General features: G+C 62.4%; 1 protein-coding gene across 1 annotated transcript in view; it reads right to left on the reverse strand.

Annotated features, from left to right (window-relative positions):
- Positions 1 to 17,393, reverse strand: part of CACNA1B (calcium voltage-gated channel subunit alpha1 B) — a 146,586-nt gene that overhangs the window by 36,097 nt on the left and 93,096 nt on the right. Inside the window, exons 22-31 of the mRNA XM_036261371.1 lie at positions 16,084 to 16,213; positions 15,815 to 15,874; positions 14,950 to 15,056; positions 12,493 to 12,589; positions 11,398 to 11,558; positions 8,485 to 8,622; positions 7,480 to 7,681; positions 7,093 to 7,257; positions 6,691 to 6,801; positions 6,257 to 6,346 (exon numbers count right to left, since the gene is read on the reverse strand). Of these exons, the coding sequence (XP_036117264.1) occupies positions 6,257 to 6,346; positions 6,691 to 6,801; positions 7,093 to 7,257; positions 7,480 to 7,681; positions 8,485 to 8,622; positions 11,398 to 11,558; positions 12,493 to 12,589; positions 14,950 to 15,056; positions 15,815 to 15,874; positions 16,084 to 16,213 (1,261 nt within the window). The remainder of the gene's footprint in view (positions 1 to 6,256; positions 6,347 to 6,690; positions 6,802 to 7,092; positions 7,258 to 7,479; positions 7,682 to 8,484; positions 8,623 to 11,397; positions 11,559 to 12,492; positions 12,590 to 14,949; positions 15,057 to 15,814; positions 15,875 to 16,083; positions 16,214 to 17,393) is intronic.

Below are 17,393 nucleotides of genomic sequence, written 5' to 3' on the forward strand. Positions count from 1 at the left end.
GGTGAACTCAGGCCCACCGCTCCTCCCAGGCTTCCTTCTGGGGCTCTGGGGGCACTCAGGAGAGGGGTGGGGTGGCAACAGACAGGCAGCCCTGGAGAGCCACGAGGACAGATGATGACAGTGCCTCAGATGCTCGCAGTGACAGGGGACGCATGCAGGACAGGGATCGCCAGCCTCCCGCCCCGCGGCTGTGCTCAGCCCCTCTGGCCTCGGCCAGCCCCTGGGGCGGACCCACCTCCCACCCCCAGAGTCCATGGCTTCTGGGCACCGGAAGCAGTGACACCTACCTCACTGCACCCGCCTCTGACCAGGAGAGGCTGGAGGACCCTGAGGCGCACCCCCTGGGGCACCGGGCCTGGCTCCTCTCAGCCCTGGCTCCCTCCTCAAGAGACAGAGACACAGGGGACCCTGTCCCGGGTGGGTGGGCTTGTCAGACACCCACGAAGGTGAAAGACTGCCCCCAGGCTGAGACCAGCATCCCTGCACCCAAGCACGTGTCTCTCCCTGGGCTCCAGAGGCCTGTGTGCCTGCTGGGGGGCACGCCGCGCAGGTGGAGGGCCGAGTGTGGAGCTCACAGCTGCCCTGTGTGCGTGGCTCCCTTCTCGTGGGCTGAGACAAACACTGACCTAGGCCAGTGCACACAGGCAGCAGCAGGCGACGCTGCAGGAGCACAAGGCCAGCGACTCCGGCACAGCAGTGCAGCACCAACACTGGGGCTTCCCGCCCCCCATGATGCCCTCTCCCAAACAGCCCCTCTCTGTACAGGCAGCGCAGACGTGGGCTGCTTCATACAACATCCAGTCACAGCCCAGCTCAGTCTGCTCCCAAATCCCTGCTCTCCCCTCGGACAGTCCTGGAGGCCTGGACGGAGGCCCGTCAGCCCCCCGAGTCCCCACAAACCCACCGGCCAAACCAGCGACACCGGGGTGACGAGCCCTGAGCTCCGCTGTCTCCCGGGGCAGGGTCTGCAGACCCCGCACCTGCTGGCCGGCCGTGCACCAGAAACCATGGACTCGACCCGGCTCAGGTCCAAACTCACATCCTCCACGTCCCGGAGGAAAGACCGCCCAGGCACCACCTGCCCCACTGAACAGGACCGCGCGTGGCCAGAGGGGTGGGTGTGCGGGTTCTGACCACACACCTCGAGGCAGCGGGGCTCACGGCACAGACAGGCAGAGTGAGCAAAGCGAGGGCTTGAAGAACAGTAACGCCATGAAACCAACCCTTTCCTATGTGTGATGTTTTCATGGGTGGACAGTGCGTGTTATTTACAAATCGGGGTTCGAGCAGCAGGTTGCAACACAGACGGAGACATGGTGTTCGCATTGTATGTCGGTTGGAGGGCGGGAGTCAGCAGGTAAGTTAAGGTGAATCAGGAACAAAAACAGGAAACAAAGGAGAGAATGAGTCATCGACACAAGCAAAACTCAACCCCGAATACGTCACTGGTGAGGTGAGCATTCTGGTCAACCGGACATTTTGCTTAAAATGCACCAACACATGCTGAGGCCTGTCTTTTATGCGGACAGGGTGGCATCTATTTGCATTCCCATCTGTAATGCAAATTCAATGATTCACAGACACTTATTTTTCATCTCCAGGCAAAGAGATCATGTCGGTCTGGGGCAGGGAGGTGCTGAGGCTGCCCGTTTGTTCTGGCGTGAGGGTGGGAGCCGACACGAACGTTTTTGCCTCAGGAAGAAAACATGTGTCCACCAAGTGGCACAAGACGTGACGATGGATGGAAAGGGCACGGGGCAGGAGGGCAGAGCTGGAAGGCACGGAGCCCAGCGCAGGGGGCAGGGCTCTCACCACCCAGCACCACCCCAGGCCCTGCGGCAAGGTGACCAGAGGGCTCGTCTGCTGCGAGACCTGAGCAACCACAGACACCTGGCCTCGTGGGGGGGAGTGTGGCCTCAGGGGGTAGGCCCTGGCCCCTCCAGGCTCCTATACTGCTGCTCTCTGCCTGGTGCAGCCTCAGGAGGAGGCTGTCTGACCCTGCCCCTCAGTGTCACCCTCCCTGACGAGGACACACTGTGCAGGCCCAGAGCGGCGTCCTCAGAGCCAAGGGTCCCAGCGAGGAGCACCAAGAAGGGACAGCCTTGGGGCGAGGCCGCAGGCCGTCGGCTGGGGTAACAACCCTGATTTTTTTTTTTTTTTTAGTGAAATGGCAGTGTTCATCTTTCTGCCTGGACCGTGACGTCATCAGATTCTGAAAGCCCGGACCACGCATGGAGACGACCACAGAAACAAGCACCGCACACACCCCGGAGGAGATGACAGAGCACCCCCTCCTCACTCGGCTCGGAGACATCCCGTCACCTCTGAAGACTGCGCCGCCCCCTCCTCCCCAGACGCAGTAACTGCCCTCAGTTCCTGTAACAGCTGCTTTCTCGACTGCTCTACCACAAGCTCTCAAAACGAGGTCCTTGTCTGCCCCAAGCATGGTGCTGCGGCGGGGCCAGGGCGGCTGCTGAGGTCGCTGTGCGTGCGCCGCGTGGACAGACAGCTGTGCCTGCCGCGCACCCGGGTCACCGCCTCCAGGTCTCCGCAGACTCGCTCTGGCGGGTGCACCTGGTGAAACTGCTGCCCCACAGACCAGCAGCGACCCCGCTGGCTGGTGGCACTGCTGGAGCTCACTGTGACAACCCTGGGGTGGGACAGCACCTGTGTGGGTTCACAGAGACCAGGTTGAGCCTCTCCTCCACATGGACGGGCCGTGGTTCTGTGTCGCGTCCCCTCCATGCCCTCTGCCCCTCCCACTGGCCGTCTTCCTGTTGGCGCAGGAAGAGCCTTAGTTTGGCTGGTGGTCTGGAAAGGCTCCTGCCCTCTGGCCACGCCTCCGCCACCGACCCTGGTGCACCTGGCCAAGTCAGCACCTTCCCTCAGATGGGCCCACACTCACCGTCGACATGCTCACCGTTACCACTTGTCACTGGCCAGGGTCACCTCCAAGCTCCAGGCCCTGAGCCCCACTGCCCCATGGCCCATCCCACAGCCTTCTTCCCCTCCAGTTCACAAGTCCCCTTTCCAAGTGCTCCGACCAAACAGCTGGTCTCTCCCGCCCCCTCCTCACACCCACCCATCTGTGCACAGCTTTGTCACCCCAGCTCCCCCACTGGCTCACTGTGGCACCCACATCTTCCGGAGACCTTTCTCAGGCCACCAAGGGGCAGGCCACAGTTGGTGGGAACACCCCAGCCACTTGCTGGGGTGTGAGGCTCAGAGCTCCTGGCTAGGACCTCCAGTGCCCACTGCCCTGGCTCAGCCCGCCTCCCCGAGCTCCGGGGTCACATCCCCAAGGACAGCTGCATGAATCCGCACTGGGCTGTGTGCGGGACGAATGGGGCAGCCCTTGCGCGTCCCGCTGCCCCTGTGCGCTCTGCCCGGTCTCCTCAACGAGCAGGTGGTCTGAGCACTAGGCCATGTCGCCTCCCTTCACAGAACCTCCAACCCGTCCTCCTGTCTCGCTGGGGACGGAAGCTGAACTGGCTGACTGCAGGGCCTTCCCTGCTCCTGCCCCACACGGCAGCCTCAGCCTCGGCCTGTCGCCCCCCAGGCACTGCTGCTGGGAAGGCGCCATCCCGGCGGCCTCTTGCCTGGACACACGGCCAGAGGCCCCAGTGTCTCTGGGGCCCCCGGGAAGGAGGCTCCAGGACAGTGGAGGTGCTGACGAAGAGTGTGAGGCCCTTCCTTCCGATGACCAGCAGCACGTCCCTGCACGCTGTTCCCAGTCACAGCTGCCGCTGGGTATGTTTTGCGGAACAAATCAGTCTCTATCTTAAGGTCTGAAAGAGAGTCTACTGTGTTTTCTTGCAAGAGTTTTAAAGTTCTGCCTCTTACATTCAAGTCTTTTCATCCATTTGAGATAAATTCTGGGTGAGTGAGCCAAGACCTACCGCCAGTCCTCCTTGCCACGCACACCATCGGCTGCGCCCTCCAGCCCGCGAGCACCAGGCCCTGCACAGGTGGGTCTGACCTCTGACTGGAGCCCCTTCATGGGAGGAGCACCCTCCTCCACCCCACACCCCCAGCGGCACTTTCTCCTTCTCAAAAATCTCGACCATTTGGGGCCTTGGCTCCTCGGAGCATGTCCTGGAAGCAGCTGGTCGAGTTGCAGCACGGACAGCACAGAGCTTCACTGCGACGGCCTGGCCTGGGTCCTGGGGACACTGTGGCGCCTCCCTGGCGACACGCTCCACCCACCCAAGGCTGCTGTGCCGTCGTCAGTGAAGGGGTGACTGCCCACCTGTCTCCCGCATACGCACTTCTGCTGGCTTTGTGGTCAGGGCTGTGGAGTCGTCATGCAAGCCCGCGGGCTCCTGGAGTCTCGCACGTTCCGCAGCCCTGCTGGACCCGGCTGAGTGTGCCCGATTCCAGACTCAGCCCTGGTGACGGCGACGGCAGTGCCCACCCCCCGACGCCAACTCAGTGAGCACACAGTGCTGGCCTCGGGCCGACACTCCGGGGCAGACCGGCTGGAGTCAGACGCTGAGCAGCTGTGCTCACAGGCCTCGCCGTCCTCTTCTGCTCCTGAAGGACGTTCCTTCCAAATCCTGCCGTTATACGTGGTGTTCGTGTGGAGTGTTTGGGTCCCTACTCTCCGTCAAGGTGACTCCTAGGTTGCTGGTAATTTTAATTGTGACTAAAACCTGAGTTTCATGGGGTGTCTTGCCTGCAGCCCTGACAGGATCACACCCATAGTAAGTGATGGGCACAGACTTTGAGGCCAAGCCCTGTGCCCCGAGAAAAGCCCGTCCTTCCTTCCCTGGAAGAAGGGGCTTGTCTGTCTCTTGGGTTCAGAGGCCTGCCCATGCAGAGGGGTGTGGCGTGCAGACAGGAACATGCGCCGTGCTCCACTCAGGGCAGGACGGTCCCTCCTCACGTGCTGGGTGGCGACGGCATGTGGAGACACAGACCAGCGGTGCCTCGCACCCCCCGCCATGGCCTGCAGGTCTTGGAGGCAGCACGGCCCCTTAGCACATTCTGGTGGGACCCACTCCTCAGGTGAGAGGTTTCAGGACAGCGACCTGAGCTGCAGTGACCCCATGTGAGGCCATCTGGGTGGACGGAGACACTGGGTGAAGCCCCTGCTCCCCCCGCACAACACCCAGGACTCCACAGCAAGGCCATGTCCCCACTGACAGGGGCTCCACCTCTGGCTGCCGGGCCCTGGAGGAGACTGTCTGACCATGAGGCCTCATGTCTGTGACACTAAAAATCTCACTGAGGTGCTGGCTGGGGACCACCTCACGGGGTCGGGGCTGCCCTCCAGCGTATGCCGATGGCTGCAGTCGGCCCTGGGTGCCGATCAGTAAAAGGAGTGGCTCAGGTCACAGGACAGACTCGGAGGTCACCCCTCCCACATCCTTGAGGGCCAGATGGCTCTGTGCTCACTGCCCACAGGCTGAGGTGACGGGACTCTGGCTCAGGGCAGGCAGTGAGCTGTGCACAGCCAGCAGGGCCTGTCCCTGGGCCTCGCACCGCAGACAGGCAGGCAGAGCCCTGCTCCCACAGCGGCTGCGTGTGGCTGCCCTCCGGAGGCCAGGACGCAGAGCAGAGGGCTGGCCACAGGCAGGGGACTCCAGAGGTTGGGAGGGACAGATGACTCACACCCGCTCAGCTCAGAACCTCAGCCTCAGGGCTCTGGTTCCCACCAGCCCTGTCCTCCCAGAGGGGTGACCAGCCCGACCCAGAAAAGTGGGTGAGCTGGGCAGAGCAGAGAGGGCCAGGGCGGCGCAGGAGACACCCACTGCCCCGTCATCACGGCCCGTTGGGGTGAGGAGCCTGCTTCTCCTGGTGCCTGGGAGCTGCCCCGGCAGAGCTTCCGAGGAGGTGAAGCTGTGGCTCTGAGCTGTGCCCGCTCGGCGCCCTGCACGCCCTGGGAGCACGCGCTCGGACAGCCCTCAGGGCAGGTCTGTGTCCCGGCACAAGTCAGTTGCGGGAACAGCCACGTACGCTGGAAAAGGACCACTGTCTCCAGCCCCACGCATAGAGCAGACCTGCAACCTCACACTGCTCTGGCGCTGCCTTTGGTGTGCACACTGCTGGCGTGAAGCCATCACACACATGTCCAGTGCTTTGTCTCCCTGGTCAGTTGTTGCCACGAGCCACTGGCCTAGAAGACATGTGCTCACCCGGGAACAAGCATGTGCTGACCGGCACCTGACCCCACCTGCCTATGGAGAGGGAGCGCCCGCCGAGGAGGGAGCCCCGGAAAGGAAGCCACGTTGGGCCCGGAGGGGACAGGAAAGGCACTCACCGCGACCTCCGTCACTAGGATGTCAGTGACGCTCCCCAGCACAGTGACGAAGTCGAAGACGTTCCAGGCGTCTCTGAAGTAGTTCTGCAGAGAAGGACAGGCAGCGCCGCTGCGGGCTGGCGCACGCTCTGCCAGGACGGGGTTCCTGGAGGCACCCTGGCGCGCGTTCTGCCAGGACGGGGTTCCTGGAGGCACCCGAGTCCAGAGGGGCGAGGAGACCAAGGGCACCCCAGGTGGAACAGCTCGAGGCCAGGCATGCAGACACCCCAGGCCTGGGCAGGGGCAGAGCTGAGAGCTGTGCACCAGGGAGAGGCCTGGCCCCCTCTGCCACCAGGAGCTGGGCAGGGGACAGACTCAGGCTGCGGGGCCCCTGGGGAGTTCCCAGCGCCCAACTAGGACCCAGGTCCCTCCACAGGGCCGGGACGCACCAGCACCCCGAAGGCGATGATCTTGAGCACGCATTCCATGGAGAACATGGACGTGAACACGATGTTCAGGCACTTCAGCATCAGCTCGTACTCGTACGGCGCGTCATAGAACTGCCCGGAAGGAGAGCGTTGGCCACAGGCTCGGCCGCCCCGACACCCGCATGGACAAGGACCACTGTGGCTCCTGTCAGACACAGTGGGCAACAGCAGCTGCCCAGCCCCAGGACACTCCCCCCGCTCCCTGCACCCTCCCGGAAGCTTCTCACGGCTCGGCCACACCCCGGGCAGCTGGACTGACGGGCGCCCATGTGGACCAGGCCAAAAGCACCTGCAGCTCCTGCACGGCAGCAGGGCAGAGGTGACCCCGTCCCCAGGCGGTGCCGGCCAACCCTGCTGACTCACCTTCATCATCAGCACCACAGTGTTGAGGGCAATCATGGCCATGATGAAGTACTCGAAGGGCGGAGAGACCACGAACGTCCACGTCTTGTACTGGAAAGACTGCTTGCTCTGCGGCATGTACCGCGTCAGGGGCTTGGCGCTGATGGCGAAGTCGATGCAAGCTCTCTACTCGGGGAGAAAGGAGTGCCTGCACCTCAGTGGGGCCCATGCAGCGCCCACCACACACACGCATGGCGCTTGTCACCCTCACGCTGACAGGCAGCCCGCGAGAGATGGCAGCAGAGCCCGGCCACCCCAGAGCCCTGCCTAGCGCTGGGCGCCATGATGCTGAGTGGCCCCTGCCCCCCGCCCGGCTCAGGTGCAGACAGCAAGAGAGGGAGCACACACCTCGTTCTTCTCCAGGCTGCACTCAGACATCACCTTGTCCCCCTGCTCCTGGAACGTGATGATGATCAAGGCCACGAAGATGTTGACGAAGAAGAAGGGGAAGACCACGAAGTAGACCACGTAGAAGATGGACAGCTCCATGCGGTAGCCGGGGCTCGGGCCCTGCTCCTCGTAGGTGGCGTCCACGGAGTGTTTCAGCACTCTGGGCCAAGAACCAATGCCCAGCGTCAGGGGACGCACAGCACGGCCCTGAGAAAGTCGGGGCTTCACCCCAGGTTGGGCTTCCACGCCAAAGCCCAGAGATGGCTCTGCCCAAGCAGCCCCCCACCAGGGCTGCCATCTGTGCTGCACCAGGCGACCTTCCCCCAGGGCTGTGTGCAGGGCTGGGGGACCTCCATGGGGAGGCCTCCATGTGCCTGAGGCCTGTCCCTGGGAGAAGTGGAGGAGGCCCAGCAGTCTGCCTGCCCTGCTCCTCCATGCTCGCCGCTCACACCTGCTCACACCATCTCAGTCCCAACTCACATACACACCCCTGCTCACGCCCAGCCCACCCAGCTCACTCTCAGCTCACATCCACTCACACTCGGCCCAGCCGCTTGCCCAGCTTCACCTGCTTCAGGAATCCCAAGGCTCCGGTCTGAGCACTGACCCTACATTCTGAGGGGTGGTCCTCTGGACCCCAAAGGAAGCCCCCGGCCACCCACTGTGGCTCTGAACATGAGCATCCCTCTGGCTGCCGTAACTGAGGGCCAGCACAGGACACAGCAAAGCACTCCTCTGCCCTCTGGCCTCCGGCCACTGGAAAGGGTTCTCAGATCACTCTGCTGTGCTCTAGTTCAGTGTCTCCTCTTCCCGAGGAGGCCCCTCCGGGAGACGGGGCCACGTCCCCCCTGGCAGGAGCAAGCGCCTGATGAGCCTCTGAGACACACAGGACAGGCCAGAGCCCAGACCCTGCCCAGCACTCCCAACACCCCTGCCCAGCCACACCAGCCGACGGGGACTCACATGGGCCACCCTTCTCCCGTGGACACTGTGAAGAGCGTGAGCAGGGCCCAGAGCACGTTGTCGTAGTGGAACTCGTACTTCCTCCACTGCCGGGGCTGGGCCTCCACCTCCTCCTTCTCGTAGTCCAGGTACTGGCCCCTGGGGGCAGAGGCGGGTCAGAGCCGGGCCCCGGCCAGCCCATGTGTCTACAGACAGACCATCTCGGAAGAGTGCCCTCCGCTCAGTAGAGGGAGAGCAGTTCCTCCCATGGGCGGCGCGGGGATGGCAGAGTGTCCACGTGCAGAAGCCTGGTGCGGGCCTGGCTCACACCACTCACAAACGAGCTGAGGTACGTTGGGGCCTACGTGTGAAAGCTGGAACTGCGACCTCAGGAAGAAACACAGGGCCTCGGATCTGCAAATGGGTCCTTAGTACAGCACCGAAACCATGAGCAACAACAACAAAAACAGACAGATTGGATTTGATCAAACATAGGACATCATCCACACACAGATGGGACAGGGTGCTTGAAAGACACGATCCGGTAAGGGTGCTGTATCCAGAATGTGCAAGCAACTGCTACAAGCAATCAGTCTTTTCTAAAATTTTGCCATTTTACTTTTTTTCTATTGACTTTAGAGAGGGAGGAAGGGAGAGAGAGAGAAAGAGAGAAACATCAATCAGTTGCCTCACGTAGGCACCCCAACTGGGGCTCGAACCTGCAACCTGGGTATGTGTCCTGACCAGGAATCAAACCTGAGACCTTCCCGTGCACCAGACGATGCTCAACCATTTGAGCCACACTGGCAAGGGCTACAATCAATTATTAAAATGACAAATACCTCTTTTGAAACTGGGTAAAGGATCTGAATAGACATTTTCCCAAAGAAGACACACAAATGGCCAACGAGCGCATGAAAAGATGCTCAGCATCATTGATTACCAGGGACATGCTAGTCAGAACCACAGAGGGACACCACCTTGCACCCACCAGGATGGCTGTGATTGTATTTTTAAAAGGAAGCCTAGCTGGCATGGCTCAGCGGTTGAGTGTCGACCCATGTACCAAGAGGTCCCACTTCGATTCCTGGTCAGGGCTCATGCCCAGGTTGTGGGCCCGGTCCCCAGTAAGGGGGGTGCAGGAGGTAGCCAATCCATATTCTCTCTCGCCGATGTTTCTATCTCTCTCTCCCTCTCCCTTCCTTTCTCTCTAAAATCAATAAAGGGGGAAAAAGGACAATAACCTGCATTGGGGAGGACGTGAAGACATCAGAACCCTCACGCCTACTGGTGGGGACATGGACCTCAGCCATGTGGCAAACAGCAGCTCTGTGGGTTCTAACGATGAAAATGTCTTACAGTGGACCGTGGTGATGACATCTGTGAACACACCAACACCAACGACTTGCACACTTCCAGTGGGTGAATCCTACGGTGCATGAATTCTATCTCAACAGCTGTTTTTATTTTTTTTAAAACCCCACTGCAATGGGAAAAGAATGGTCTTTCCAAATAAACGGTGCAGGGTCGGGGCCCATCTACAGAAAGCGCATCTCCCTGCACCTGCCACAGCACACACAAGTCAGCTCCACACAGGTCACAATCGAAATGTGAAAGGCAACAATGTAACTTTTAGAGGAAAACATAGGAGTACATCCCCTGACCTTGGGATAGACGCCTTACACAGGGCAGGTGCTAAATGTAAGAAACATGAGCTTAATGTTGATGCGTCCCAATCAACACATTCTTTTTTTCCTTCTTCAGACAGAGTAGGAGGGAGAGAGACACATCGAATGGCGCCACCCACACATTCCCAACAGGAGCCGGGGACAAACTGCAACCAAGGTACACGCCCTTAGCGAGAACCGAACCCAGGACTCTGGTCTGCGGGCTGACGCTCTAACCGCTGAGCCAAACCGGCCAGGACAACACATTCTTGAAGAGACACCACTGAAGGAGTGGAAGCCCACGGGGGCCACAACCCAGATCGGCAGAGGGGTCCTCCAGAGAAGTCCCGAAAGTGCCAGAAAGACAGACTGTCAGCAAAGGCCGACAGACATCCCGGGGAGGGACATGCACCGGGGAAAGACCTTCCCCAGGTGCAAACTACTCCACAAGGAGATGCCGTGACCTCGCACCAGGAAGGCTCAAAGCCAGGGACCCCAGCATTGCAGGTGTGGCTCCCATCTTGGTCTGTGGGCGGTGGTCTCACGAGGGCCCGCAGGTGCCTGGGGGGTGGTCTCACAGAGGGCCTGCAGGTGCCTGGGGGGTGGTCTCACAGAGGGCCTGCAGGTGCCTGGGGGGTGGTCTCACAGAGGGCCCGCAGGTGCCTGGGGGGTGGTCTCACAGAGGGTCCGCAGGTGCCTGGGGGGTGGTCTCACAGAGGGCCTGCAGGTGCCTGGGGGGTGGTCTCACAGAGGGCTTGCAGCGCCCGCGGAAGCTGCTGCCTCTGGGGCCGTGGCAGCGGTTCCCGCTCGCGTCCTGTAGCAGGCCCTGCAGTGCTTCTCACAAGGCCTCTGCTAGAACCCGCCCACTCTCATCAGTCACCGTGGACAAGCAAGTGGTGCCCAGTCACACAGACCCAGGCAGGACCATCGCCTGGACAAGGAAGTAGCTGGCTGTGCGCCTAGCTCACATCCCCACGACGAGACCCGCTCCCCTGCCCTGAAGGCACCTGCCCGTATGCTCAGCTGCGGGGCCAGCCTGGGATGGTGATAGTTGCTGCGCCACTGGGCAGCCCACAGCCCTGGGCCAGCCTCAACCTCCAGGGTGTGGGGAGCCCTCTAGCAACACCACGGCAGGAAGAGCCTGGCCCTCAGCCGTGGCCGGTCCCTGACCCTGGGAGTCCCGGTGTGGCCCTGGGACAGAGGCATGTGCTCCACCCTCCAGGACTCCTACCGCTGCCTCTGCACCGCCCCCGCCAGCCCGGGTCACCTGCAGTCCCTCTCCAGCTCCTTGGACTCGTCCGTGCAGTAGAAGAACTTCCCCTTGAACAGCTGCACGGCGATGACGGCGAAGATGAACATGAAGAGCATGTAGACGATGAGGATGTTGAGCACGTTCTTCAGCGAGTTCACCACACAGTCAAACACGGCCTGCGGGGGGACCAGAGCTCAGAACCCGGGCCCAGGCCTGTAGGACCTGCGTGGCCCTCAGGCCCGTGACCATCAAGAGGATGCGGCCAGCTGCCTGCTGCGGTCCTTCTCTGGGCAGGAAGGGTCACCTCGGGTTTGACAGGGTGGGCAGGTGGCGCAGGAGAGGTGCCACAGGGCAGGAGAGCACAGAGCAAGGACAGCCTGAGCCCGGCTCCTGCCCTCGGTGGGAACCTGCCGGCAGAGAAGAGTAGAGCTGGGCAGGTGACAGCCACCTGCTCCCACCACCACTTCCTCTCGGCTCCCTCCCCACCTGAAGGCCCAGCTTCCCCGCTTCTCAGAGCCAGAGGACGCCCGTCTGCCCTAATGCACAGAGTGAAAGGTCCACAGCCACCTCCCGAGACACTGCTAGGCACGCTCAGACATGCTCAGGCACGCTCAGACATGCTCACACGTGGCAGCCAGCCGGCCAGTGCCCTCGGGCCTTCTCCCTGACGGCAGGGCCAAGTGCATGCCTGATGCAGAGCTCCATGGCTGCCTTCAGGCCACCTCCCAGCCGCCCTCCACACAGGTCCCAGCAAACTGCCTGTGTCCCCAAGGCTGCACCTGCACACGCTCATGCGGCACACGGCTCGGCGGGAGGGAAAGGCTTTCAGCACACACAGCATTTCACGGCGCCCAGCACAAACTCACTGCCGAGTGGATTTCAGCACAGCTCCGCGAGCGGGGTGCACACTTCCCTTCACCCAGAACCTCACACATACCCACTCTGCAGGCCCAGCCCCACACCACCCCAAGCCGCGCCACACGGAAGCTGCAGCAGGACAGGGCCGGTCACAGGCGCACGTGTCGCCCTGCTGAGTGCACAGCCCACACACTCACGAGAGGCTCACCCAGCACACATGCCGCACACTTCTCCAGCCTGCCCCTTTCTCACCTTGAGTTTGGGCAGCCGCTTGATGGTCTTGAGGGGCCGCAGGACGCGCAGGACTCTCAGGGACTTGATGGTGTTGATGTCCTTCCCTTTGGAACCTCTAGAAGGAGAAGCCGCACGTGTGGATGGCGGGCTGCACCCTGCCCAGCCCCGTGAGGCCCATTAGGGCCTGGGTCACACCCTCTGCATTTTGTCTCTGGCCCCAGGGCAGGGGACTGAGGAGCCTGTACAGAGGTCTCAACCTTGCAACTCCACAGGCCTCATCCAAGTGGACGAGGCCAGGTCGAAGCCCGTGCCCAGGGAGTGCCAAGGTTCCTGGTGGGAGAACCTTCTCCCCCACCACCTCCATCCCCCAGCACTGCCCTGGCCCCAGACCTGGCCCCTTCGAGGCCAGCACTGGGAACGGGGGATGGGCCAGCGCCAGGCCAACAGGCATGTGGCACCACAGCTCCTGAAGGGCAGCTCTGCCCGGAGAGGGCAGGCACGTGTGATCTCCCTGCTGCCCTGGCCACCGCCTGACCCCTGTCCAGGTGGTGAAACTGACAGAAAGGGAGAAGGGGAGACGACGGGACGACCGGAAGAAGGGCGGGAAGAAAGGAGGGGGAAAGAGCCACTGAGACAGGAAGAGAAAACAGAGCCACCGAGACAGTGAAGAAAGTGGACAGGAGCCTGGCAGGCAGTCAGATGAGGAACACTCCAGGCACCAGAAGCAAATTCAGACTCCAGGACCTTTGGGACCAGATCAGGGCCCCTCACAGAGGAAGCCAGAGGGGACCAGGGGGCTTCCTCAGGCTGGCAGGGAACCAGGACGGTCACACTCTGGGGTTGCCTTCCTGCCAACCTAAAGCCAGAACAGGTGGTGAGGGAGGGTCAGGAGGCCACCCTCAGAGCAAGGCCACACCCCACGGCGGGGGGCGAGTTGGGACCTGAGAACCTAACCCTTCCTGCTCAGGGGCCATTTCTCCCCAAGTTCAGGGGACCTGCACGTGGGGGGGGGGGCAGTCTCTTTGGGCTCCAGCCAAGCCAGGGAGAGCGAGCTGTAAGGTCCAGGCAGGCTCCATGGGGGAGGCCCCTGGGTGTCCCAGTCCCATTCTTCCCCCCAGGACCCCACTCCAGAATCCCATCAAACTCCCTGAACCACCAACCTTCCAGGCGGGGCACTCCAGCCTCCGAATGCTGGTCAGCTATTTCCATCACCCCAGTGTCCTGCCGCCCACCCCAAGTGAGCTTTCCCGAGCCTCCTGCTGCGACCAGCACGGGGAGGGGGCAGGAGAGGCCTGCCCAGGACTGAGGGTGAGGGGAGCGGGGGGGGGGAAGGGTGGCCTGCCATTATTTCCTAGGAAACAGAATGACCTCGGTGGAAGGAGCCCTCAGTGCGGCCTGGGCTCTGGGGCAGAGGCAGCACCTCCCTCCCCCAGCTCGAGGCTCCCTCCTGCCCTGAGGCCCCTGGCTGGGTCTCACCTGCCCCTCACTCTCATTCCAAGTCCCCCACTGACGCTGGCAAAGCTATCACCTCCCAGACAGGGAAAGACAGGCAGACCCCAGGAGATGCTGGGCGTCACAGGGAGCCACTCGGCCAGAGACCAGAGGAAAGCAAGCCCAGTTTCTGGACAGCAGGCATGAGGGACAGTGTCAGGGCGTCCACTGCCCCGGCCCCAGGCCAGCGCCCTCCGGCTGTCCTCCAGGCCCTCGTCCCAGCCTCCTGCACTCACTCGAATGCCCTGCTCCCCGTACCTCACCAAGGACTGTCCCCACCCTGCCCCAGCCCTGCAGGGCCCCGCCCCAGGCCAGGTGGGAACATGCGGCCTGGGGACATGGCTCCGGCAGCATGCAGCCCGGAAGGTGGAGGTGGATGAGTGGATGTGACAGTGATGAAACGGCCCGAGGGGCAGCTGTGATGTGGGCAGTGTGAGGGCAGAGGGAGGCATTACCCCATGAAGCTCCTACCGAGAGTCCAGCGACAGGGAGGCAAAGAGAAGAGAGTCAGTGAGGAGGCCTGGCCTGTGGCCAGACAAGAGGAAGACCCACCCTCAGCACCTGCGTCCTGCCCAGTCATGTCTCCTGCCACCACTGTCCATGTGACCCCCAGCCACACCCAAGCCACCACACCTGCCTCAGTTCCACCATCACGCAGACCCTGGGGAGCACTCTAGGCCCAGCCCAGCAGGGCTGAGCACTGCTCACTGAGGAACCAGAGAAAACGGCCAGACCCTACAGGGGACAACACCCACCAGCACCAGCAGCTCTGGCCAACTGGCAGGGCCCTGAGGGCTGTCCGCCCACTTCAGAACCTCAGGCTACATCAGGGACCAACAGGTCTGGAGGTCCTCCCCCCACACGCAGCCCAGGACCGAGCACACAGGGTGGAGCTACGGACAGTCCTGGAGGCCAGCGGTGCCCCTCAAGCTCCAGCATCTGGATGCTACGGACGCCAGGGCCAGAGCAGACGTGGGTACTTACGAGAAGGCAAACGCCACCAGGGCCCCACTGACCACAATGAAGTCTAGGATGTTCCACAGGTCCCGGAAGTAGGCCCCCGGGTGCAGCAGGAGTCCCAAATCAATCATCTTGGGGGAAAAAGCACCGTTTAGGGGGCAGGACACTTCAGAAAACAGGTGGAGCCAGACCCCCGAGTCCTGGGATTGGAGGGAAGGGCACCACTCCAGGTCACACCCCCCCCAGGTAAGGAGACACGGCCCAGGTCATGTCCTGTCACGGGGAAGACACACAGCTTAGACTACCCTCTGAGGGCCTCATGGGATTTGGACCTCAATGCCATTGACCCCAAACACCCCAACATGCTCATGACTGGTTGAGCTCCTGCCTGGGCCCCTGGGCCCATCGACGGGCTGCAAATACACCCTGCCCAGGCCCCACAGCAGGGACCGGCTCTTGCCTCCCCCAGCTCACACTCCTGTCTCTAAGCCTCAGCTCCTTGTAAGTGAGGAAGCAGAGGTGACATGCGGGCACACAGTCCAAGTCACCCTGAGTCATGAACACCCTAAGCTGTGTCAGGGCCTGGCAGGCGCACTCATCCACCCTGACACAGCCTGTGCATGCACACAGCACAGACAGGGAGTCTGCGCCAGAACCAAGGCCCCTTCCCACCAGTGGCGCTGGCACCACGTGCTGTGCTCTCGGGGCTCCCTCCCCCGACCCGACGTCAGGGGAGTGGGGACTCTGTGGGGCTGTCCCCAAGCTGACTAATTCTGTGATGAGTCCTTAGTGAATGACGGCCCCTGTGTCCCCACGTGGGCATGTGTGCAGGGCACACCCACCACCTGCCTCCGTAGGAGGTTCCAAGAGGAGGTGGCTGGTCACTCACCTTTATCACCATCTCAAAAGTGAAGACTCCAGTAAAGATGTAGTCCATGTACTTCAGGACCTACAACCAGAAAGAACGAGTCTCAAAGGAGGCCAGATGCTACAGCCGGGGCTGTCCTGGGGGCTCCAGGCCCCCCAACCCCAGACCTTGGGGTGGACAACTGTCAGCCAGGGGGCCTCTGGACAGAGGTCATGTGGCCACGGCCCCAGCTCCCGTCCTCTTGCCCCTTCCTGCCCCGCCCGGCCCTCCACAGCCACGGCAGCTCTCACGTTGTTCCTGGGCGAGTCAGTCCGCACGGGGTCCTCGGCAGCCAGGGCAATGCTGCTCAGGGCGATCACCACAAGGATGACCATCTCGAAGTACCGCATGGTCACGATATAATGGCAGCAGCGGCGGAGCCTGGGGGCAAAGTATGGCTCGCCCAGGGCCCACCGCCGGGCAGGTGGTCCCCTCCCTGATGCCCCTGCTTGTTCTCCCACAGGAAGCTGAACTCAGTGTCAGGAGACAGCGGCCAGGTGGCTGGTGGTGCAGGTCCCTGAGGGTGTCCCAGGGAGAGGGGTGGAAGGCCGCAGAAACCCGCAGCAGGGTCGGCGCACGACAGCTCGCAGGCCAGGCTGCCCGGCCTTGCACACCGGGCTCTGCTGGAGCGCAGCACGCTGACCGCTGTCCTGCTCTCCCCGGGCACACTCTGGACATGGCACAGGCTGAGCAGAACGACCGCACACAGGGTGGACATGGCCAACTGCAGACACACAGGTACTGACAGCACAGCGCAGCGAGGACAGTCACCAGGAGGCCAGGGGCAGGCCCTTGGCCGGGCAGTGAGGCTGGCCCAGGGACAAGAAGGAGCAGCGTAAGCTGCACATGAAGGACATCTCTCCTGCCACGGCCAGGACGTGCACGGGGCTCCCCTGTGTTGCCCCAGCCCATGCAGGCTTGTCACCTCCTCTCCAGACCCTGACGTCTTCCTGTCACCAACAGTTCCTGTTCCCAAGGACCTTCCATCTGACAGGACCTCCTGCCCAGTGCACCCACCGCTCCTCTCCCCTGAAGGAGGGACTATCAGCTCCAGCCTACACACCCGCAGGGCCACCCTTCCCAGGCCACTGGCCACCTGCTGGCACTTCCAGCCCGGGACGCCGGGTCTCAGGCTCTCTGCCTGCCCTCTCTCCGAATCGAGGTCACAGGTCCTTTCTGGCTGTTCCCAGTGCCCAGCTCTACCCCGGCTACATGCCTGCCCTGCTCAGCGGGCCCCCAGACCTCAGACCCAGGTGTCCTACTTCCCAGCTCCCACCCTGTCCCATCTAACCGGTAATGGTTCCTAAGATCCTGCCTCTAGGAGTCTCCCTGAGACCTCACCTCCTCCTCCCCACTGTGACCACCCCATCCTGTCTGCATCCCTGCCTGAGAGCCTGGCCACCTGCTTCGTGGCCGCCCTGTGCCAGCCTCCCACCACAGGCTCTGCTGCAGGGTGACAGAACCGGCACCGCTCACCCCAACTCCACAGCCTCACCTGGCTCTGTGGGGCTCTCTGCACAACGTTCGGTTCCCCCCGTGTGTCTTCGGCTGCCCCAGGCCC

This window comes from Molossus molossus, unplaced genomic scaffold, assembly GCF_014108415.1.
Source record: "Molossus molossus isolate mMolMol1 unplaced genomic scaffold, mMolMol1.p scaffold_m16_p_14, whole genome shotgun sequence".
Classification (NCBI taxonomy): domain Eukaryota; kingdom Metazoa; phylum Chordata; class Mammalia; order Chiroptera; family Molossidae; genus Molossus; species Molossus molossus.